Source organism: Engystomops pustulosus, chromosome 3, assembly GCF_040894005.1.
Source record: "Engystomops pustulosus chromosome 3, aEngPut4.maternal, whole genome shotgun sequence".
Classification (NCBI taxonomy): Eukaryota; Metazoa; Chordata; class Amphibia; order Anura; family Leptodactylidae; genus Engystomops; species Engystomops pustulosus.
In genome coordinates this window covers 213,244,031-213,270,229 of record NC_092413.1, presented here as the reverse complement: position 1 = coordinate 213,270,229, position 26,199 = coordinate 213,244,031, and the positions used below count along the sequence as shown (strand labels likewise).

General features: G+C 42.9%; 1 protein-coding gene and 1 long non-coding RNA gene across 2 annotated transcripts in view; one reads left to right on the top strand and one right to left on the bottom strand.

The window, feature by feature from the left end:
• Positions 1-26,199, bottom strand: part of PKHD1 (PKHD1 ciliary IPT domain containing fibrocystin/polyductin) — a 358,183-nt gene that overhangs the window by 191,684 nt on the left and 140,300 nt on the right. Inside the window, exons 37-42 of the mRNA XM_072143767.1 lie at positions 16,280-16,492; positions 9,845-10,052; positions 9,378-9,532; positions 8,956-9,144; positions 7,182-7,307; positions 5,809-5,942 (exon numbers count right to left, since the gene is read on the bottom strand). Of these exons, the coding sequence (XP_071999868.1) occupies positions 5,809-5,942; positions 7,182-7,307; positions 8,956-9,144; positions 9,378-9,532; positions 9,845-10,052; positions 16,280-16,492 (1,025 nt within the window). The remainder of the gene's footprint in view (positions 1-5,808; positions 5,943-7,181; positions 7,308-8,955; positions 9,145-9,377; positions 9,533-9,844; positions 10,053-16,279; positions 16,493-26,199) is intronic.
• Positions 5,662-9,567, top strand: LOC140122665 (uncharacterized). Its single transcript, XR_011854355.1, has 3 exons — positions 5,662-5,742; positions 7,233-7,331; positions 9,364-9,567. It is a non-coding gene; the product is annotated as an uncharacterized lncRNA (long non-coding RNA).

Below are 26,199 nucleotides of genomic sequence, written 5' to 3'. Positions count from 1 at the left end.
CTTTAGCCCAGAGCCGAGATCCACCACCAGGACTCAGCTCCATCTCTACCAGCCCAGCCTGAGTTGTAATAGCGGCCATATTGGCCGTCACCCAATTTCCCCACCTTCCCAGAAGAGGGTGAGATAATTACCAATTCTGATTTTTTTATATTTTTAGTTCAAAATGAAGATGTAAATAATTATTATAATGATTAGAACTCCTTTAAATGGAATCCATCCGGTATCGGCCCTGGAGAGATGTGTAATCAGACCTTTTTGTAAGTTGTTAGTAGCAGCAAGACTGTGAAATATGGATTTATATTCCAGGATTGTAGTTTCTCCAAGTGCACTGAAGTCCTCTTTTCACCCTGCTGTGCTCTGTGCTCTCTACAGGTAGCTTTAGGTATTGGCCCTGGAGAGTTGTGTTCTCATACCTTTGTGTATATTGTAAGTAGCGTGTACTCACACTGTTGTGCTCTGTGCTCTCTGGAGGCAGTGTTAGGCACTGGGCCTGCAGAGTTGTGTTATCATACCTTTGTGTATATTGTAAGTAGCGTGTACTCCCACTGCTGTGCTCTGTGCTCTCTACATAAAGTTGTAGGCATTGGGCCTGGAGAGTTGTGTTATCATACCTTTGTGTATATTGTAAGTAGCGTGTCCTCACACTGCTGTGCTCTGTGCTCTCTACAGGCAGTTGTGGGCATTGGGCCTGAAGAGCTGTGTTATCATACCTTTGTGTATATTGTAAGCGTGTCCTCACACTGCTGTGCTCTTAGATCGCCAGGAAGAATACCGAACACTGGCTGTAGAGAGCTGTGTAATTATGTGGTTGTGTATTTTTGTAAGTAGCAGAAATAATGCAAAAAAACGGATTTATATTCCTGTGCACTGGGATTGTGTCCTCACACTGCTGTGCTCTCTGTAGCCAGTTTTAGATATTGTCCCAGGCAGCTGTATAATCATACCTGTGTGTATTGTTAGTAGCAGCAGCAGGACTGTGAGATATGGATTTATATTCAGTGACTGTAGCTTCTCCAAGTGTTTATCCTCACACTGCTGTGCTCTCTATAGACAGTGTGATGTATTGTCCCTGGAAAGCTGTGTTAATCAGATCTTTTTTATGTGGCTAGTACAAACAGGACTATGAAAGATACATTTATAGTCTAGAATCACAGCATTATGTCCTCACACTGCTTTACTCTTAGCTCTCTACCTTGGTCCACTACATAGCCCATCCACCCGGTTCTTAGTGACTTCTGCAGTATTTAAGTCCTCAACTGGCTTACTCAATGCTGAAAGATTAGAACACAGCAGGGTGAGGACTCTTGGAGAAGCTGCAACCCTGGAATATAAATCCAAATTTCCCAGTCCTCCTAGTACTAACAAAAAACAGAAACATATGATTACTCATCTCTACAGAGACAATACTGGCTGCAGAGAACACAGAACACAGCAGTGTGAGGATATGCCGCCAGTACAACTTTGATATATAAATTCATACTTCACAGTCCTGCTGCTACTAACAATATACACAAAGATATGATTACACATCTCTCCAGGGACAATAATTAACACTGGCTGCAGAAAACACAGCAGTGTGAGGATATGCTCCTAGTATAATTTTGAAATATAAATCCATATATCACAGTCCTTCTGCTACTACAAAACACTACTGCAGATTGCACAGAACACAGCAGTGTGAGGATATGCCTCCAGTGCACTTGGAGAAGCTACAATCTTGGAATATAAATCCATATATCACAGTCCTTCTGCTACTTACAGCCCACACAAGGATATGGCTACACATCTCTCCAAGGCAATACATAAGACCATCTACAGAGTGCACAGAGCACAGCAAGGTGAGGACACATGCCCCGTGCAATTGGAGAAGCGACATTCCTGGAATATAAATCCACATATCACAGTCCTGCTGCTACTAAAGGTATGGTTAGACATCTCTCCAGGAGCAATACAGAACACTTTCTACAGAGTGCACAGCAGTGTCAGGACACCCCCCCAGTGCACTTGGAGAAGCTACAATGTAAATCCATATATTTCAGTCCTGCTGCTACTTACAACCTACACGAGGATATGGTTAGACATCTCTCCAAGGACAATACATAAGACCATCTACAGAGTGCAGAGTGCACAACAGTGTCAGGACACACCCCCAGTGCACTTGGAGAAGCTATCATGTAAATCCATATATTACAGTCCATTTGCTACTTACAACCCACACAAGGATATGGTTAGACATCTCTCCAAGGACAATACATAAGACCATCTACAGAGTGCAGAGTGCACAGCAGTGTCAGGACACACCCCCAGTGCACTTAGAGAAGCTACAATGTAAATCCATATATTACAGTCCTGCTGCTACTAACAACCCAACTGATTACACATCTCTCCAGGGACACTACTGTGTGCAGTCTGTATGGTCAGGACACGCCCCCAGTGCACTTGGAGTAGCTACAATGTAAATCCATATACTGTATTACAGTCCTGCTGCTACTAACAACCCACACAAATAACTGACTACACATCTCTCCAGGGACACTACTGTGTGCAGTCTTGTATGGTCAAAATTAGTGAAGGTTTCCTTTAAGTCATGACCCAATACAGAAGTGATTTTTCTGCACTTTTTAAGCAAATAGAAGCCTAACCAGCTGATCATCCAAGTATGTATTAAAGGGGTTGCCTCAGGACCGCCCCTTTAACTCCCATCATTGCCAACATTAGAGAAATGTTGGTACATTCCTCCTCATTTTTGTATCTGCAGTTGATAAATACAGAAGTCCTGGCAAGTTTAGGATGAGGGATGTCCTTTGCGCGAGTGCCGGCACCCAGGGGGTTAAACCGTGCACGTTTTTTTTTTTTCCCGAGCCGATTCCCCGCATAGCCCTCGGTGAGCAGATAACGGCCGCTCGGAATGACGATGAGTTCACCAAACTTTGTCATTTACACGGTCTGTTTCCACATCAACGCTCCCGCTTTAGGCAGAGGAACGCACTCCCCAAAATTACCTTATGCCATTTTTGCAAATTGCCACTTCCACTGGAGGAGCGCACTTTGTGCAAGTCGCCGTCATTACGTGCGCTCATTCACATAGGCGGACACCCTCGTGGTGATGGAGGTTTAGGCAAGCAGAGAATTCGTGGAGAAATCAATTTACTTTCCTGATTTCTATGAATTATAGAGCTTTATGCCGCTCACATTTCAGGTGAAAATTACTAATCTTTCAACGCCCCCGGGAAAAGCGCGACAACGCCATCAAGTCTCACCTGAACCGACTCACGGCGTAACTGGAACGTGTCTACATATATATATCTCCTTGTGATGTCACCTGCGTTATACTAGTACTATGTATTTGTGTAATGCAGGTAAGTGAAAGACCCAAAATCTGAGAGGGAGATTCACAAAACACTGGGGGAGATTTTATCCACCTGCCTAAGAGTAAGACTGTGCTTAGTTGCCCATGTCAACCAATCACAGCTCAGTTTTCATTTTACAAGTGCTCATGAATATTTTTAAAGGGAACAGTGATTGGTTACCATGGGGAACTAAGCACAGTCTTACTCTTAGGCAGCTTGATAAAATCTCCCCCCCATTGCGTTTCGTAACATTGGGAAAATGGTTTTCTTGGGCGTGATATTATTAATTGGAATTACATGCCCAAAATCCTGAGACTGCACTACTGAGAGATTTAACCATGATAAAACTCTATTCTGTGTAGGTTACGATGATGAAATCTGACTGACATATGATCAATTGAAGTTACAGGTGCAACACCCCGACCAACGCATAGTCAAGGTGGTAGTTGCGAATGTCGCCCTCCCCTTGTCATGAGCTGTTAGGGAGACTGATCACCTCTCTAGGAGGTCTCTAAGTACTGGGGGACTTAGTAATCGCACCTGTAGCCACTGCCTGGTAAGGCAAGAGTTAACAATGCATCAACTGTTGTCCAATGATGTTCTTGTATAGGAAGCTGGAAGCTGATTGGAGAGTGCTACCACCTGACCAAGGGAGTATATAAACCCCTGGTGGGCGGGAGCACATGATCACTCTTAGCAGTGAGGAGAGAACCAGACCTCATGGTCTGACTGCCTTAGCTAGTGTCCTCATATCAGGAACCACAGGTGCCTCAGGCCATTGCCTGGCACCCAGTGCAAGTCAGGAGACTTTAGCCCAGAACCAAGATCCACCACCTGGACTCAGCCCAGCCTAAAGCTACTACAAGGCTGCGTGTAACCTTCCTGTGGACCAGCTCTCCATGACTCTTCCAGCTTGCCAGATTTGCTGCTGAAATCTGCTGTTAATTGTGTGGCCGTTGCCTGCTGTTGAATAAAGAACTATATGATGATTTGCATCCGTTGGCTGTGTCTGATCCCTGGATATGGCTGTCTACCACCACGGGCTTCCCCATCCATCGCCCAGGGACTCATCCTACGGAAATCTCAGTGGTTGCCCCAGGGAGAAACCAGTACATCAGCCTCTCCCTCCATATTTCTTGCACACACCACCTGCTGGAGACCTGCCAGGCTGTAGGACAGCCCTCCGGTCCCAATACTAAACACCGTGACACTAGCGTGCCTAGGCCGCAATCGCCAGCCACTTCGGTATTCTGGGCCCCGGCTGCCTCTAGGCCCCAAGAAACTGTTAGGCCCCGGTGAGTCTGCACTGCTTAAAGATTCTACCACAATAGATTTTAAAAAGCTGTTTTTGTGTAGGTTACTATTGCGAAAACCATTTTTTTCATTTCTAGGCTGAGATATGATCATTTGAAATTACAGGCCCAATACCTGAGGCTGCTCTACTGAAGGATTCAACCACAATACAGAGAGATTTAGAAAACACAGTTCTGCGTTGCCAACCATTGTAAAAACGGTTTTCATGGCTGAGATATAATCAATTGGATTTACAGGCCCAAAACCAAAGGCCGCCCTTCTATCTAATCTCTAGACTAGAAATATGATCAATGGATTTTTTTTTTTTTACAGGCCCCAAACCCTTTACAGTCCAAAAACTAAAACAAACAACCTTTATAGATTTGGAAAATGATCTTTTCTAAATATCTAGGCCGAGATATGATCACTTGAAGCTACAGGCCCAAAGCCTGAGACTACACTAATGAGAGAATCTGATAGTCCCCGCCACTTGATTGCAATTAGGTCACTACGACTACTGTGAATATACCACTACAGGCAGTCCCCGGGTTACGTACAGGATAGGCTCTGTAGGTCTGTTCTTAATTTGAATTTGTATGTAAGTCAGAACTGTATATTTTATAATTGTAGCTCCAGACAAATTTTTTTTGGTCTCTGTGACAATTGGATTTTAAAAATGTTGGGTTGTCATAAGAACCAGGAATAAAGCTTCATTACAGACGCCTGTGATAACTGTTATAGCTGATTATTGTAGCCTAGGGCTAAAGTAGAGTAAATTACCAATATCCAGAGGTCCGTTTGTTACTAGGGGTCGTCTGTAAGTCGGGTGTTCTTAAGTAGGGGACCGCTTGTATATTTTTTTACCTCAGTTCATAAACGGTCCCTATCAGTAGTGCAGCCTTAGGCTTTCGGCCTGTAACTTGATATCTCAGCATCGGCCATTTCACATTTCTTTCTAGGACGCTATTGATGTTTTTATACGTTTCAAACAACTAAATCTTTATTTGTGAAGAAACCAGGCTTATTACACTCCAGCTTATTATAGGGAACAATACATAGCACATGACTTCAGATTAAGAGAGAAAAGGGCAGATCTTAGGTATCAAAATCCTACATCGCAATCATGACTATGTGTGACAGGATGACAGGACTGATGGAGTCTCACCTCTATGGAATTGGAGGGAGACCGGATATAAATGGCTGATGGGGCCAGAGCCTCAATATTCGAGAGACCATCACTTCCCAAAATCCTTATCAGGAGATTCCTTTTAATTTGGATATTATTTTCTAAATGTTCTCCTGTGGGAACAAACACAGTCAGTATCAGGGTAAAGAAGATAGATAGATAGATAGATAGATAGATAGATAGATAGATAGATAGATATGAGATAGATAGATAGATAGATAGATAGATAGATAGATAGATAGATAGATATGAGATAGATAGATAGATAGATAGGAGATAGATAGGGGATAGATAGACAGGAGATAGATAGATGGATAGATAGATAGATAGATAGATAGATAGATAGATAGATAGATAGATATGAGATAGATAGGAGATAGATAGATAGATAGATAGATAGGAGATAGATAGATAGATAGACAGACAGATATGAGATAGATAGATATGAGATAGATAGATAGATAGGAGATAGATATGAGATAGATATGAGATAGATAGATAGATATGAGATAGATAGATATGAGATAGATAGATAGATAGATAGATAGATAGGAGATAGATATGAGATAGATAGGAGATAGATAGGAGATAGATAGATGGATAGATAGATAGATAGATATGAGATAGATAGGAGATAGATAGATAGATAGATAGATAGATAGATAGATAGATAGATAGATAGGAGATAGATAGATATGAGATAGATAGATAGACAGATAGATATGAGATAGATAGATATGAGATAGATAGATAGGAGATAGATATGAGATAGATAGGAGATAGATAGGAGATAGATAGATGGATAGATAGATAGATAGATATGAGATAGATAGGAGATAGATAGATAGATAGATAGATAGATAGATAGATAGATAGGAGATAGATAGATATGAGATAGATTGATAGATAGATAGATATGAGATAGATAGATAGATAGATGGATAGGAGATAGATATGAGATAGATAGGAGATAGATAGATAGATAGATAGATAGACACATATGAGATAGATAGATATGAGATAGATAGATAGATAGATGGATAGGAGATAGATATGAGATAGATAGATAGATATGAGATAGATATGAGATAGATAGGAGATAGATAGATAGATAGACAGATATGAGATAGATAGATATGAGATAGATAGATAGATAGATGGATAGGAGATAGATATGAGATAGATTTAAAGCAGATGTTAGAGAGACAGATGCGCACGGCCTGTTCAGGCGCAGACTATAAACAGGTCAGACCTGACCACCGGAATTTATTGTGAATAAATAGATATTAGTTGGAAGGATTGTTATAATGTAATATTAGGGGTAGCACTGTTTCCCGCTCTCCCTCTCTCACCTACAATCACTCCGTGACCTTTAATATTGTAGAATATGTTTTCCTCCACAGAGAAATGTGAAATCCCAGAAAGGCGAATCCCACGAGCGCAGGAGTCCTGCAGGACACAGCCCCGGATATAGGAACCTGCGGGTAGAAGAATAACTATGTGTAAGATCTCACTGACTATATACTATATACCAGTATAAATCATTACTTCCATAGAAGCATAGATAGATGTGCACGTATCGAGTTGGCAATGTGCAACACCCCTGCCAATGGATAGGCTAGGTGTTTGTTGTGAATAGCGCTGTCTCCTTGTCAGGAACTGTCTGGTGAGCCTGCGCAACTCACTCAGAAGCTACTGCCCTGGTAAACTTTGTAAATGCAGCTGTAAACCACTGCCTAGTAAGCCAAGAGTTAACCTGTGGATTGTCCTTATCCAATCACATGCTGTGTTCTTATTGTAAAGTAAGCTTGAAGCTGGTTGGAGAGTGCTGCCACCTCACTGGTGGAGTTTAAAACCCCTTGTGGGCGGGAGAACACGACCAGGAAGCATAGGTGTCTCAGGCCTGCTGCCTGACACCTGTAGAAAGTCAGGAGACAAAGCCCAAGAGCAGAGGTCCACTGTCAGGACTTGGTTTTATGTTAACCAGCCCAGCCTGAAGCTACTACCAGGCTTTGAGCAACCCTTCCTGCACATCAGCTATCTCCCAGCAGATTTCCAGTCTGCTGAATCCACTGCTGATGTTTGGCCGTTGCCTGCCATTGATGTTCAAATAAAGAGCTGTGAGTTGATTTGCACAACATACCTCCGTGTAATTCCTGGATCAGGCTGCTCCACCATCACGGGCTCCCCATCCTTCATCACCCAGGGATTCCTACATGCACCTCAGAGGTGGTCCCAGGGAGAAACCTGTTTCATCAGCACACACCACCTGCTGGAGACCTACCAGATTTTAGGTCAGCCCTCCGGTCCCCATACCAAGCACCGTGACATCAGCGGGCCCTATGCCGCAATCACCAGCCACTCCGGTATTCTGGGCCTCAGGGCCTGAAAAAAGGCTAGGCCCCGGTGTATTACTTTTAGTTGTTTTTGAGACTGTTTCTTCTATTGGACTGTTATTGTGCCTAAATTACACCTGAAAGTACATCACTTTCACTCATGTTCATGTTTTTAACATTTATCCTTTCTATCTATTTGTTTAATAGCGCCTAAGGCTGACCTATTAACTGCTAGTCATTTAAGCAGAAGTTTAGGCACAAAAAACACTCCAGCCAGACAGCGGCTCTTCTGCAGAGCAGTGTAATCTCATCATAGCTGCAACAAACAATTATCCAAATTTAGGTGCAAAATACAGATACTGTTACTGACTTAGGCTTCATACAGGTGTACTCGCCCTAGCCATAACCCGGGAGGACTAGGGGTGAGTGGTCCTCCCCCCTCCCCTCTCCATAGAGCGTCCCAACTCAATTACAGGTGCAATACGTCTCTATGGGTGCTATGATTGTGGCCAGATCATAACCCCCCCATAGTGGTCACGTGCATGAGGCCTAACAGGGACAGGAAAGAAAAATACATTTACATCATGCCCCATTATATACTCGATAGAGAATTGTCCTAGCACATAGTTCTGTTGCACCAACTTCTTTTATGATGTTTAAGTTTCGGTGATGTTTGGGAAGTGGTGGCATGTTCAGACCATGGAGAAGTGGTCATGGTTTTCTAATTCTGAGAGTAAAGAGTTTCAATATAACACAAAGCCTTTAGAAAATCATCACAGCTCGGGCCTACCAAACATGGGTCTCCTGCCAGTAATGTGGAGGGCACTCTGTGCGTAGGCTTGGCCCGCGTGCAGGAAGTGGACTCCAGAGATCTGCACAAAACTTGGCTCGTCCTTCAAGGCGTGCGCGATAAACACCATCCCCAGGTCCTGAGATCCAAGAATCTTCTCGCTCCTTTCATAGGGGCACTGTGCTATGTCTAAAAACAGAAATGAAAAGGTAGACTTCCCTTTTTAGGAACAAGGCTCTTGACTCTTTAGGGCTATTGTTTCTCCAAAATAGTCCCAAAACTCCTGTATTTAGGGTCCTACTATCATGGGAAAGAGGTCCCCTACATCCTCTTGTATAAGGCCTAATGGCCTACTAGAAAATTAACTTTTGGGTCTTCTTTTTATACCATTTTTGTTCTATTTTCCAGGTGTGAGCATTTACCTGAGACTCCTGCTTCCCGACATCGTTGGTAATGCCTGGTGTACTCGTCTGTAAGGTTCCCTTGTATCGTAATATCTCTGCTTAGTAGCGCCACCACAGGTCTAAAAGAGATGTTCTTATCCTGGACGGGCTGCCCTAGAATATCATAGGAATATCTGTAAAAGATGTAAAAAACAATAACACAAAAACTCATGTGGTCAAACAAATGTCGATTGTATGGTTCTCTTTGGGGAGGGAATGTTAACAATTTCGTGTATTAGTTCTACGTGGCTATAGTGTACAACTTTTTGAGGCATATAACCTTGATATGGTAATAGGAGGCTAAGATATGGGATGTAGGGTGTACTATGGGACGCCAAGGTCACAAAGGGTCGGCAAGGCGGTATTACAGAAGTGCCAATTGTTATAAAGGTCCAATTTCGTTGGCACTTGGCACAAAGACGCCATGAATGATGTGTTGGACTCACCTCAGAGAAGGGCTAACTGAAATGTGTGCACCACTGATATTCACAATGGTCAGGACCTCTTCCTGCTTCATAGGACTATAATAACTGGCTCTGCATAGGACAAACTGGTCCCCTATACGCCAGTCCACAGGGTCCATAAGGGTCAGCTCGGTATCATTGGCTCTAGCAGGATAGGCCAGGTGTGTGGAAATGAAGTTTGGAACCCAACCTAAAAGACAAGAAGCCAGAGGTGTATCGTCAGACCCCAGATCAGACCCCAGATCAGACCCCAGATCAGAGCCTTTTAGCAATTTCAGACCCCAGACCCCTTTGTAAATAGGAGTTCCTAGATCAGAAATCTATCTATATTATTAGACACCTACAAAGCCTAAATTAATATTCAACCCCACCCTAGGGCCATATTTTATTATAAGACCCCAGACAAGACTTATATATTAATTTTAGACCTCAGACAAGATTCTATGTTCATCTTAGACTCCAAGACCCCTAGAATCCTAGACCCCTATAAAAAGCACTAGAGCACTAGAGCAGTGATGGCGAACCTTTTAGCGACCGAGTGCCCAAACTGCAACCCCAAACCCTCATTTATCAGGAGGTGCCAACCGAAAATTAAAGCAGTAACTTATTGTTGCCTGCTCTTCAACAATGTTCAATCATACTGGCCTCCTAAGGACACCAACACAGTAAAAAGAAGCAGGGAAAATTTGCATCATTGTAGCTTCTTTCCAGTGTCCCTCTGTACACAGAATCATGGGACCAGCAGGAAGTCCCTCAGATATAATTAGGCCCCGTCTACACATTCTCCCTCTTCCTACATTCCCAAGTAGCCAAGTAAGTCACTTTAAAATATGACTGAAAGCAACATCTTTGCTTCCAAGTTGCTTGGAACTGCAGGAAAATTCTTTGAGTCCTGTCTGGTGTACAGGGGCACTGGCCCGGGTACCCACAGAAAGGACTCGGAGTGCCGCCTCTGGCACCCGTGCCATAGGTTCGCCACCACTGCACTAGAGCAAGCACTTTGATCTTTTTAAGACCCTAGACCTGACCCTCATATTACTATGAGACCTCTCAGCCAGATGATGGCGATTCCTTGGTAATTGATTAAAAAGTATTGGGCGACAGACTAAAAATACGTCGATTCCCCGTAGAATAGGTTCCGTTGATATTGCTGGACCCCGTCTACAACAAACTATTACTAATCCTGGTATCTTCTTATGTGGTAAAGGAATGTGTATCCCCTCGGGTACCAGGACTCGGGTATAACTACAGCCTCTACCCATGAATCCATCATCACATCATATTATTGCTACTGGGGCGGGGAATCTCCATAATATGGCATCATACAGAGGGTCTACGACTCCAACGATACACATCGTACATGCCTATAGTGACCTCCTAAATGGGGCTCATTTATTAAGGGCTCCGCTGCCGCATTTCCGTTGGGTTTCCCGAATGTTTCTGTTTTGCGCCGAATTCCGCCGGCATCTTGGCGCATCAGGGGGCGTGGCCGTCAGACAACCCAATGGATTCGGAAAAAAACGCGGTATTTAAAAACCGTTCTGTGTCGCAAGATTACGCACTTACATGCACCAGTGAACTCCAGTGGACCTTGGCGCAGCAGCAACACCTGCACAATATCAGGCGCACAACCTTAGTAAATCCCGGTAGACCCGAATCCTCGTTGGACAACGCGCCACGGGATCGCGACTGGACCGGGTAAGTAAATGAGCCCTAATGTGTCAAAGAGTATCCGTTAACAATGACCCCACGCCATCCATTTCACGTCAGATGTTTCCGCAGGAGAACAATGAGACGCGCTCTCCCCCGTACCTGCGTTCCGTCACGTATCGCACACAAGCACTTTTTTTTTCCCTCTTTCCCCGCATACAGCTGGCACCATTTTCCCATTATTGCCACTTAATCTATGGCGCTATTGAATGAGGGAAGGAATCTTCGCCTGCAGGAATCTGACGCCGCGCTGAAAGGATCGTTTAGATGCTAAGAGCAGTTGGCTCGAACGACAACATATTGCTAGGTAAATTTTCATCGCTGTCAATTGAACGGCGCATTATTGTTAATGGGAAGATGTCTGTCACACAACGTTGAGCATGTGCCCGATTATGACCAATTCTGGACAATTTGCCGAAAAAACAAACGACCCCCGAGGAAGGGAGAACGTGTAAAAAGCTGGAGAAGAAAGTTAGAAGAAGAAGTGATCACGGAGTGAGTAATTGAGGAGTCGATATTTTCTCATTTGTTACATGTTCCGCTCGGATATTTAGGTCTCGCTTGCGCTCGCTGCAAATTACCGGTGGGGGGAGGGGAGAAGTGAAAAAGTTTAGCGGGATTTACATATCCCGGGAGGTGCAGAAATAATGTACTAGACTGATCTTAATTGCCGGCAGGATAGAAAGTTTCACTCTTGCCTGTGTGAGCGCGCGCCATCGAAACAGTCATGAGGTAAAATCAAAAGCTTCAGGAAAATTTTTGGAAGTCTAAAAGGGCCAGAATTTCGCTATTCTGTAAACTTGCAGGGGTCCTTTGGCTCCCGCCCGCCTCCGCATTAGCCCAGTAGCGCACCTTCAAATTTGGTTCACAAGCCCCTCCCCTTTACTGCCACTAACCCCACCCCTAGTGTGTCCATAATGATTCTGCCCCGTTACTGACCCCCGCACTGTATATTGACCCTTTTAAAAATGTTGTCTTTCCACTAACCCCTCCACTTATAATGCCCCCTTTTGCTAGCCCCCTCACTACAGTCCCCCCTTTTCCCTAATCCCCTGCTTTCCACTAGACCTCCCACTTATAATGCCCCCTTGTCTCTAATCCCCACCTTAGAATGCCCATGTACAGTCAGTTGCCACCCAGCTTTCCTGTCTCCTGAAAGTCAAATCTGCCAACATGTTCACAACATATTCCCAATCATAGAAATTCACCCCCACCCAGCTTTCCCATCAGCCTAATTTTATTTTAATACCAACTCTGATTCAATAGCATTTGATGTCAATATAACGAAATCTACCAATAGAATCCATCATGATAAACCAGGGACATTACTCATAGATCCAGGCACCGTGACTGTGATATCTTCTTATATTATCCATGGCCTCCTTCCTTCTAAAATCAACTTTTATAATTATGCTAATGAGTCTATAGGGCTCCTATACATCTACATCCCCTCTTATTCCTTATCACTACATAACTAAGTACATATTAAACTAAACATAATGGTAAACCAAGCTTTTCCTGTCTCCAAAATCTCCTGTAAGATCCAACTACTAAGGAACCCAGGAACAGCTGGGTCACGCTTCACTTTAAAACTATAATGGAAGGCATATTAGCTGCCACCCAGCTTTCCCGGTCTCCTAAAAAGCAAAATGTACCGAATTGAGCACTAATAAATGCCAGTTAGGAGTAAGGGAAAGCTGGGTGGCAACTACAGAATAAAAGCCTGTAACAATTGGCCAAATTATTCACCACCCAGCTTCGCCAATCTCCTGCAGGTCACATCTACTTTCTTAAATATTAATTGCATGAAACTACATTACTAAGTAGATTTTTCTTTGAAAACCTACCTGGATCTGTGAATCTGGCCTTGGTTACCAACTTGCTCATAGCAACCAATCACAGCGCAACTTGCATTTCCTTCTGTCCTCTTACAGAATAAAAACAGCGCCGTGATTGGATGTGAAGAGAGATTTTGTTATATGGAGTTTTTATGAATCTTTCCTGTGTGAACCATTGACCATTAGGGTGTCAACCCCCTCTTAAAGGGAATGTGTCTTTAAATATAACAAATAAATATATAGGGGCTCATTTACTTACCCGGTCCTGACGCGATCCCGTGGCGCGTTGTCCGACATGGATTCGGGTCCTGCCGGGATTCACTAAGGTCGCGCGCCCGATATCCAGTAGGTGTCGCTGCTGCGCCGAGGTCCGCCGGAGTTCACCTGCTTCTCCCTGGTGCATGTAAGTGCCTGATCTTGTGACACATTTCGTTTTTAAAATTCCGCTGTTTTTCCGAATCCGTCGGGTTGTCCGGCGGCCACACCCCACGTTTGCTGTCATGTAAAAGCCAGCGCGCTTTTGCCAAAATCCGATCGCGTGCACCAAAATCCCGGCGGAATTCGGTGCAAAATGGAAAAATTAGGGTAACCCGACGAAAGTGCGGCCGCGGAGCCTTTAGTAAACAAGCCCCATAATATTAAAACAATAATAGGTCATGTTTAGAATTTTTGCGTATTTCGTTTTTTCTCCCATTGAGGGAAATATTAGTATTTTTTTTTTTTAGCATTTTCCCACAATTGACCAACAGAAGGAGGTCAAGTGAGAAAACCAATGGCGGACACATGTCACCTAAAAATGACTTTAATACAATTTCCCCCCCAGTCTGTGATATTAAGGGATAATAACCCATCCTGGGCCACTTCCCTGCGTGTTGGAAATTGCTATTGATACATGACCGAGCATCTTGTCACTTATCGTGCACAGAAACACGAGGAAACCGAGACAGTGATAAATTTCTTTCCCAAATAAATCAATAACCCGTCCTGTGTCTCCGGTGTCAGGGGCCGTGATTAAACTGTCAGCTATTCCCCCATTCCCTTCCCGCAAAACTAACGCTGCTTTAAAGTGACACCTGATTGGCAGCTGCTTTACGGGTGGTGCGCTCTGATTGGCAGCAGGTCTGCACTTAGCCCCAGGCAGAAAAAATTTAAAAAATTTGAATTTTCCCCTAGCACCGCGACCACCCGAGTCCTGAGCCCAAAGGATTCTGGGATTTTTGCGTTTTTTTTTAAAACTCACATTAACATATCAAAGGAGACAGCTGACACGGCACGCCAAATCAAGAGTGGTGGTGGAATATTTTCAATTTTCCCCCCCACAAAAAAAAACTTGCACTCTTCCGCGAAACCGGGCGATAAATTTTCAAAGGGTGTTTGTTTTACGATCGGGAACTGTGATAGGACTCGAAAGAATAACACGGACATGCTCTCCAATTTGTTCTAGTGCCGTGGATCCTGAATGGTCTGAAACGAGAACCAGCGGCGTTTTGATGTGAGCGCGGGTGGAGTGGATCCGGGCCCGGCGCTCGGCAGACGTGTTCGCTACCTCAGTGTTAAACCGTGGACGGCGCAAGTGTTTCCAATGATCGCTAATTGTAGCCATCTAGCCCACAACTGGTGCCGAGAACAAAAAAAAAATTTTTTTTGATTTGGATTTTTTTTTTTTTTAGCAGGCTCATATGGCAAATTAGCCCTTTGTTCCTGAGGCGCGGCATTCGCGGTCCCATCGCAATGTGGTATCTCTTAGTCTAATCTATTGTTTAAAGATCCGCAATCCTCCTGATAATGAGAACGCTTAATGTTTGCATAGGTGTGGTAATCGAATTCAGATTCGGGGAGGGCTGCTACAAATTTTCGCAAATTGAGAGGAATTTCTGAGAAGCTGGAACTAGGAACGTCTGTGCCGGCGCAGGGGGCTCGCCTCAAGTGAAAGGTTAACTCCTTCTACGCCAGAATACATCCATATTGATTTAGTATAAATGTATCTCCAGTTACATCCAGAGCTGCGCTCAGAATATTTAAGGCTAAGGGCGCAGACAAGTTGACACCGAAAGTTATGGTTTACTCCGTTCACATCCAGAGCTGCATCCAGAAATCTGCAAGTTGATAGTCAGACATGTGACCTAAACAAATCTATCATAGTTGCTATGTTTTAGCATGGTAAGGCTAAAGAGTCATGTTAAAAAATTTTGGGTGGCCTCACCACTTTCCCTCAACTGCACCCCATGTTTGGCCCAATACTCCCACTTACCGGTAACTTTTGGTAGATACTCTTTTAACCTACGAAAACAGAGGAGTTATACAAATAGAAAAGAGTACATGAGTACAGGTGGTCTGCTACTTAAGGACACCCGACTTACAGACGACCCCTAGTTACAGACGGACCCCTCTGCCCCCTGTGACCTCTGGTGAAGTCTCTGGATGTTACTATAGTCCCAGACTGCAATGATCAGCTGTAAGGTGTCTGTAATGAAGCTTTATAGATAATCCTTGGTCCCATTACAGCAAAAAATTTTGCTACTCCAGTTGTCACTGGGGCAAAAAAAAAGAATTTGGTCTGGATCTACAATTATAAATTATACAGTTTCGACTTACATACAAATTCAACTTAAGAACAAACCTATGAATCTTGTAGTTAACCCGGGGACTGCCTGTAAATTACATGAAGGTTGGATATTCTACCTTAAAATTAATGTGATGACTCTGCCCCAGACTATACAGCAAAGCTGAAAAGCGATTGCAGTGAACAGAACGTGACAGTCTGTGAAATCTGTAACCCCAAAACTATTACCAAAAACGAGGTTGTAGAGAAAGCATTAAAAAGTCTATGAAGAGAATCAATGAAAATAAAAGGACAATCCAGACTCACCGTGGATGGAAATAGATGCGTCCCGGACAGTAAGAAACTTTACCCCATATGGGAATATTGGAGCAGAATATGAGCTCCCGTAAAGGGTGATGTTTACTTTTCCTTTAAATGGTTGAGAGGACGTGCCCACTTCAAGTTCTCCACCATCTGTAATTAGTATATAGTGAGCCCGGAGGTGAACAAATCCTGATCTGATGAATAGAAGTTTACCTCCTAGGAAAAAGAAAACTTTTTTGTTAAAATTTTGGATAAAACATCTACCATAAAATTGATGTAGAACATATAGAAAATATTATTACTCATTCAAGAATATAACTACTATAATAGTGCCCCCTATGTACAAGAATATAACTACTATAATACTGCCTCCTATGAACAAGAATATAACTACTATAATACTGCCCCCTATGTACAAGAATATAACTACTATAATACTGCCCCCTATGTACAAGAATATAACTACTATAATACTGCCCCTATGTACAAGAATATAACTACTATAATACTGCCCCCTATGTACTAGAATATAACTACTATAATACTGCCCCCTATGTACAAGAATATAACTACTATAATACTGCCCCCTATGTACAAGAATATAACTACTATAATACTGCCCCCTATGTACAAGAATATAACTACTATAATACTGCCCCCTATGTACAAGAATATAACTACTATAATACTGCCCCCCCTATGTACAGGAATATAACTACTATAATACTGCCCCCTATGTACAAGAATATAACTACTATAATACGGCCCCCTATGTACAAGAATATAACTACTATAATACTGCCCCCTATGTACAAGAATATAACTACTATAATACTGCCCCCTATGTACAAGAATATAACTACTATAATACTGCCCCCTATGTACAGGAATATAACTACTATAATACTGCCCCCTATGTACAAGAATATAACTACTATAATACTGCCCCCTATGTACAAGAATATAACTACTATAATACTGCCCCTATGTACAAGAATATAACTACTATAATACTGCCCCTATGTACAAGAATATAACTACTATAATACTGCCCCCTATGTACAAGAATATAACTACTATAATACTGCCCCCTATGTACAAGAATATAACTACTATAATACTGCCCCCTATGTACAAGGATATAACTACTATAATACTGCCTCCTATGTACAAGAATATAACTACTATAATACTGCCCCCTATGTACAAGAATATAACTACTATAATACTGCCCCCTATGTACAGGAATATAACTACTATAATACTGCCCCCTATGTACAGGAATATAACTACTATAATACTGCCCCCTATGTACAAGAATATAACTACTATAATACTGCCCCTATGTACAAGAATATAACTACTATAATACTGCCCCTATGTACAAGAATATAACTACTATAATACTGCCCCCTATGTACAAGAATATAACTACTATAATACTGCCCCCTATGTACAAGAATATAACTACTATAATACTGCCCCCTATGTACAAGAATATAACTACTATAATACTGCCCCCTATGTACAAGGATATAACTACTATAATACTGCCTCCTATGTACAAGAATATAACTACTATAATACTGCCCCCTATGTACAAGAATATAACTACTATAATACTGCCCCCTATGTACAGGAATATAACTACTATAATACTGCCCCCTATGTACAGGAATATAACTACTATAATACTGCCCCCTATGTACAAGAATATAACTACTATAATACTGCCCCTATGTACAAGAATATAACTACTATAATACTGCCCCTATGTACAAGAATATAACTACTATAATACTGCCCCCTATGTACAAGAATATAACTACTATAATACTGCCCCCTATGTACAAGAATATAACTACTATAATACTGCCCCCTATGTACAAGAATATAACTACTATAATACTGCCCCCTATGTACAAGAATATAACTACTATAATACTGCCCCCTATGTACAAGAATATAACTACTATAATACTGCCCCCTATGTACAAGAATATAACTACTATAATACTGCCCCCTATGTACAAGAATATAACTACTATAATACTGCCCCCTATGTACAAGAATATAACTACTATAATACTGCCCCCTATGTACAGGGATATAACTACTATAATACTGCCCCTATGTACAGGAATATAACTACTATAATACTGCTCCTATGTACAGGAATATAACTACTATAATACTGCTCCTATGTACAGGAATATAACTACTATAATATTGCCCCCTATGTACAGGAATATAACTACTATAATACTGCTCCTATGTACAGGAATATAACTACTATAATACTGCCCCCTGTGTACAGGAATATAACTACTATAATACTGCCCCCTATGTACAAGAATATAACTACTATAATACTGCCCCCTATGTACAGGAATATAACTACTATAATACTGCCCCTATGTACAAGAATATAACTACTATAATACTGCCCCCTATGTACAAGAATATAACTACTATAATACTGCCCCCTATGTACAAGAATATAACTACTATAATACTGCCCCCTATGTACATGAATATAACTACTATAATACTGCCCCCTATGTACAAGAATATAACTACTATAATACTGCCCCCTATGTACAGGAATATAACTACTATAATACTGTCCCCTATGTACAAGAATATAACTACTATAATACTGACCCCTATGTACAAGAATATAACTACTATAATACTGCCCCCTATGTACAAGAATATAACTACTGTAATACTGCCCCCTATGTACAAGAATATAACTACTGTAATACTGCCCCTATGTACAGGAATATATCTACTATTTTACTTTTATTGGATGTGGATGATTACTACCCCTGAAATAAAATTATCATGAAAGGAAATATCGTACAGTCTCTATTAAACTATTATCTGAATTATCAGATTAGGCTCCATTAGAACAAAGTCACAAATCTAAAATGGTTATTAATAAAAAAAAAAAGGCTGAAAATAAAGTTTTTGGAAACCCTTCTTCCCTGCCAAAAAGAAAGTTGGCTAAGCTGATAGACTGTATTAGGGGGACACGCTCATATATACATTTACAAACCTCATTATGAAAACAGGGCCCTAAGTAAGACATGACGTATCAGCGCTCACTCTCCAAACATCCACCGCTGCACTCAGAATAAGCAGACAAGGCCCAAGCCTTACACAGGACCTGACCCCGTCTCTAAAAAGCCACAACCAAATATGCCTCCAGCGCTTAGCACTGACCCTTAAATTGTTTGCTCCAGCGCTGTGAGAAACCTTGCAATGTCCTACAAGCAACCTCAGATAATTTTATAAAAAAATCAATCAACTATTGTTATCACAGAGGAAAACAACTAATAACATCCAGCAAAACGGAGAGAATCCTGATATGTCAGGCTATATTATACCGCCTGCTTCATCTCCTGTGCACCGGGTATTGGGAGGAAGATTGTACAGGGTCACTTTGTCCTATTTATTTATTATTATCTAGGTTTTTACGGATGTTTTGGTGCCAAATATACAAATATTAGCACCTGTAATAAACAAAAAAATAAAAACCTACAATAATATAACTACTATAATACTGCCCCCTATGTACAAGAATATAACTACTATAATACTGCCCCCCATGTACAAGAATATAACTACTATAATACTGCCCTCTATGTACAAGAATATAACTACTATAATACTGCCCCCTATGTACAAGAATAAAACTACTATACTACTGCCCCCTATGTACAGGAATATAACTACTATAATACTGCCCCCTATGTACAAGAATATAACTACTATAATACTGCCCCCTATGTACAAGAATATAACTACTATAATACTGCCCCCTCTGTACAGGAATATAATTACTATAATACTGCCCCCTATGTACAAGAATATAACTACTATAATACTGCCCCCTATGCACAAGAATATAACTACTACAATACTGCCCCCTATGTACAAGAATATAACTACTATAATACTGCCCCCTATGCACAAGAATATAACTACTACAATACTGCCCCCTATGTACAAGAATATAACTACTATAATACTGCCCCCTATGCACAAGAATATAACTACTATAATACTGCCCCCTATGTACAGGAATATAACTACTATAATACTGCCCCCTATGTACAAGAATATAACTACTATAATACTGCCCCCTATGTACAAGAATATAACTACTATAATACTGCCCCCTATGCACAAGAATATAACTACTACAATACTGCCCCCTATGTACAAGAATATAACTACTATAATACTGCCCCCTATGCACAAGAATATAACTACTATAATACTGCCCCCTATGTACAGGAATATAACTACTATAATACTGCCCCCTATGTACAAGAATATAACTACTATAATACTGCCCCCTATGTACAAGAATATAACTACTATAATACTGCCCCCTATGTACAAGAATATAACTACTATAATACTGCCCCCTATGTACAAGAATATAACTACTATAATACTGCCCCCTATGTACAAGAATATAACTACTATAATACTGCCCCCTATGTACAAGAATATAACTACTATAATACTGCCCCCTATGTACAAGAATATAACTACTATAATACTGCCCCCTATGTACAAGAATATAACTACTATAATACTGCCCCCTATGTACAAGAATATAACTACTATAATACTGCCCCCTATGTACAAGAATATAACTACTATAATACTGCCCCCTATGTACAAGAATATAACTACTATAATACTGCCCCCTATGTACAAGAATATAACTACTATAATACTGCCCCCTTTGTACAAGAATATAACTACTATAATACTGCCCCCTATGTACAAGAATATAACTACTATAATACTGCCCCCCATGTACAAGAATATAACTACTATAATACTGCCCCCCATGTACAAGAATATAACTACTATAATACTGCCCCCTATGTACAAGAATATAACTACTATAATACTGCCCCCTATGTACAAGAATATAACTACTATAATACTGCCCCCCATGTACAAGAATATAACTACTATAATACTGCCCTCTATGTACAAGAATATAACTACTATAATACTGCCCCCTATGTACAAGAATAAAACTACTATACTACTGCCCCCTTTGTACAGGAATATAACTACTTTAATACTGCCCCCTATGTACAAGAATATAACTACTATAATACTGCCCCCTTATGTACAAGAATAAAACTACTATAATACTGCCCCCTATGTACAAGAATATAACTACTATAATACTGCCCCCTATGTACAGGAATATAACTACTATAATACTGCCCCCTATGTACAGGGATATAACTACTATAATACTGCCCCCTATGTACAGGAATATAACTACTATAATACTGCCCCCTCTGTACAGGAATATAATTACTATAATACTGCCCCCTATGTACAAGAATATAACTACTATAATACTGCCCCCTATGCACAAGAATATAACTACTACAATACTGCCCCCTATGTACAAGAATATAACTACTATAATACTGCCCCCTATGTACAAGAATATAACTACTATAATACTGCCCCCTATGTACAGGAATATAACTACTATAATACTGCCCCCTATGTACAAGAATATAACTACTATAATACTGCCCCCTATGTACAAGAATATAACTACTATAATACTGCCCTCTATGTACAAGAATATAACTACTATAATACTGCCCCCTATGTACAAGAATATAACTACTATAATACTGCCCCCTATGTACAAGAATATAACTACTATAATACTGCCCCCTATGTACAAGAATATAACTACTATAATACTGCCCCCTATGTACAAGAATATAACTACTATAATACTGCCCCCCATGTACAAGAATATAACTACTATAATACTGCCCCCTATGTACAAGAATATAACTACTATAATACTGCCCCCTTTGTACAAGAATATAACTACTATAATACTGCCCCCCATGTACAAGAATATAACTACTATAATACTGCCCCCTATGTACAAGAATATAACTACTATAATACTGCCCCCTATGTACAAGAATATAACTACTATAATACTGCCCCCCATGTACAAGAATATAACTACTATAATACTGCCCCCTATGTACAAGAATATAACTACTATAATACTGCCCCCTTTGTACAAGAATACAACTACTATAATCCTGCCTCCTAGAGGTGAGGTTGTGCGTGGTTTGAGCTCCTGAGACCTCTGCATGTCTGGAGATAGCCCAGGGCGGGGCCACCCTGGGTGGGGAAGCTCCCCAAGCAAGGCCCAGGCTCCAAGGCCTAATCTGGCAAACAGCAACCAGCCAGCTAAAGAAAGGGATGTAAATCCTAAAGTCTTTATGGAAGGAAGCAGCAGTGGCAGCAGTGCAAGTTCCAGTAATGGAAGGACAGTCGGTGTGGAAGTAAGAACATGTAAGAACCTGGTGAAGCAACCTGCCAGTATGATTGAAAGTAAAAGTAAGCTGTTGGAAAGTCCAAGAGCAAGAAACATGCATAGTGTGCAGCAGCCTCCATCCCAGGCCTCAGGTGGACAATCCACCTCCACCCCGGGCAGGCAGAGGAGGACATCACTGGAGAGGCAGACCATCCAGGAGAACCTGCAGCAGCGAGTTATGTTACCAGCGGAGCGCACCAGGTCTGGGGGCCTGCAAGCTGGAAAGGAGACCAAAGGCGGCCAGGAAGGAACATCTAGAGGTACCACCAATGTTGTGTCTGCAAAACATCCGGGGCTCAATCGCCCATCAGTAGTTTGTGACCCCAGTGCAGTTACAGCGACCGCAAAACACCAGAAGTCCCAGGACTCTGTGCCAAAATCTCAGGGGCCAGGAAAGAGCGGTGGTAGTGTGGCTACAGGATCCAGGCCTGCAAGCAAACAGCACCCCAGCAGCAAACTGCAGCCCCCATCACCTGAGCTCCAGCTGGCCGCTCAGATCCCAGCACTGGTGAGGAAGATGGAGACACTCAAAATCCAGAAACTTCACCTGCAGAAACAGATAGACTGCACTTACAAACTGAGGGCAGCAAACCCGGGGAAGCAGGCCCTGCTAGACAAGAAGCTGGACTCACTGGCCAAACAACTGGCTGACGTTGTGCAGGAGATGGAGGCCACCATTGAGCAGATGGGACCAGTGGGAGAGACATACAGGAACCAACAAAGGTTTGAGAGAGACCAGGCCTCATCATCCAGGTCTGAGGCCCCACAGCCCCATGTGAGACCCATTCTGCAGCCAGCAACACTGCCTTTTGAGGAGGGAGTCGTGTATAAGAAAAGACAGCAACAGCCAAGTCCTGCAGCAGCTCCCAGTGATGCACCACACGTCCCAGCAACCCATGGTGATGCACCACACGTCCCAGCAACCGCTGGTGATGCACCACACGTCCCAGCAACCGCTGGTGATGCACCACACGTCCCAGCAACCGCTGGTGATGCACCACACATCCCAGCAACCGCTAGTGATGCACCACACATCCCAGCAACCTCTGGAGAGGCACCACAAGTCCCAGCAACCGCTGGTGATGCACCACACATCCCAGCAACCGCTGGAGAGGCACCACACGTCCCAGCAACCGCTGGTGATGCACCACATGTCCCAGCAACCACTGGTGAGGTATCACAAGTCCCAGCAACCTCTGGAGAGGCACTGCAAGTTCCAGCTGTCCGTGGACTATTACCTGATAACAGCAGTGAAGTGGAGGAGGCACCACAAGTCCCAGGTGGCAGTGCACTTCAGGAGGACTCTGGACTCCCGCCAGAAGGTAACTCTGTAGCACCTCAGGGTGTATCTACACAGAACTGTGTGGTGAGGGGTGTATCTGAGCAGGACATTCAGGACTGTGATCTGCAGGAGCTTAATGCTCTTAATAGTGTTGCTGATATGTCTGAAATTGCTGATATTTCTGTTACTGAAGTGTCTGAAATTGCTGATGTCTCTGTGGATAATGTCCTAGCTGAGCAGGCATCTCAGGTGCAGTCTATGGAAACTGGAGACACAGAGGGCCCTGATGTTGTTGTGGAGGGAGCGGGTCAATCTACGGCTGAGGAGTTCCCCCCCTTAGTTACACCACAGACAGCAGAGCCCCATGGTCCGGGTGGTCAGCAGCCCCCTACTACTGATGGTCCCCGGCCCACACATCCCCCACAGCAGGACAGGGGTCAGTCATCAGGTAATGCATGGAGTCGTGGTTCCCCATTTTTCTCCTCTAGCACCCATTACACCGGCCAGGCTTTCAAGAGGAGGAACGTTGTCAGGTTTAGGCATAGAGGGGCTAAGGAGGATCTGCCTGACAGGAGACATGTGGTGAGGGACATGTTATGCACCCAGATGGGTTTCCAGCCAGCCGACATCCTGGCAGTGATAAATCTGCCTGACAGACAGGGGTATGATATCAGCTTCAAGCTGATGTCTAATCTGGACCGGTTCTGGGCTCAACAACCCCGTTATAGAGATACTGAGGGGTGGAACAAGTTTAGTTTCATTCCCATCTCCAAACTAGATACAGCGATTGTCACCATAATGTTCTGGAACGAGTCTGTCCCCCCTCAAGATATCATCATATGGCTCAAGAGACATTGCACCCTCATGTCAGACATGACTAAGACCAGGGATGAGGATGGGATCTGGACCGGGGGGTGGAGGGTCCTGGTTAAATTACATCAGAACCAGAACATCACCCATCACCTCCCTAACTCCTTCTTTATCGGCAGAGAGAAGGGTGTGTGTTTCTATGTCGGTCAGCCCAGGCTATGCTTTAGGTGTGGGAGATCAGGTCACGTGGCAAGTAACTGCACCACAATGAAGTGCACCCTGTGCGGGGACCTCGGCCATGTGAGCGCCAACTGCAAGACCATAAGGTGCAACCTCTGTGGTCAGATCGGTCATCCCCATAGGGACTGTCCTGAAGCCTGGCACAACATCTGTAGGGACCTCCCCGATGAAGACCTGATGGAAGGGGCAGATGTACCAGATGAGGAGCAGGAGGAGGAGGCCCTATTGTCAGGGTCAGTGTGTACTGTGCCAGAGACCCCGGATATTAGTGGTGCTGCCCCGGACCATCCGGGGACAGGTAACACAGAGGGAGACATGGAGGTAGTGGAGCAGCCTATAGAGCAGCCAGTGCCTGTCCCTTCCCCCGAACTGACACCGACCACTGGGGGAAATCATAGTGTTAAAAAGAGGAAGAAGGATAAGAGCACCAGAAAACCCGAGAGTGCGTGGACCACCGTCCAAAAACCCTCTAAAATGAAAATGCAGAGTCAGGTTGATGTTACTGTAACCACAAATAGGTACAGTGTACTGTCTGAGTCAGATGGAGAGGAGGAAATAGAGAGAGAACTGAAGCGCATGATGGAGGATTATGATGATGATCCAGGGGGGGATCCTCCCACAAAAAGGAAACCCCTTCATGCCGAGTCTCAGTCAGTATGGGATATGGAAACCGGTAGTCAGGAAGACAACTCTGACTCTGACTTATGATGATGGGGATGGTCTTTCTTCTTCTTTTTCTAATGGCAGACTTCCATCTTACTGTGATCACCAGTAATGTAAACAGTATTAGGGCTAGAAGGACCAGACATGTTGTGTATGATCATCTAAGATATCTCAATGCCGATGTGTTTTTCTTACAGGAGACCCGTTTAAACACCTTGAGTCTCCTACGAGAGGCGGAGAGAGATTGGCAGTCTGGTCCTTCCTTTTGGTCACTGGCTGTGGAGCCTTATGCCGGAGTCTCCATCTTGTTTAACACCCACAATGTCACCGTCCACAGACTCACAGAGGTATCGATGGGACGGTGCCTGCTGCTAGAGGTCACCATCAGAGGCAGAAGACTCCGGCTCATTAACATCTATGGCCCACAGACAGTGACCGAAAGGACTCAGCTTTTTAACGATGTAAAGCCTTATCTGTTCACATCAATTCCTGTCATCATGGCTGGGGACTTTAATGCCACCACTA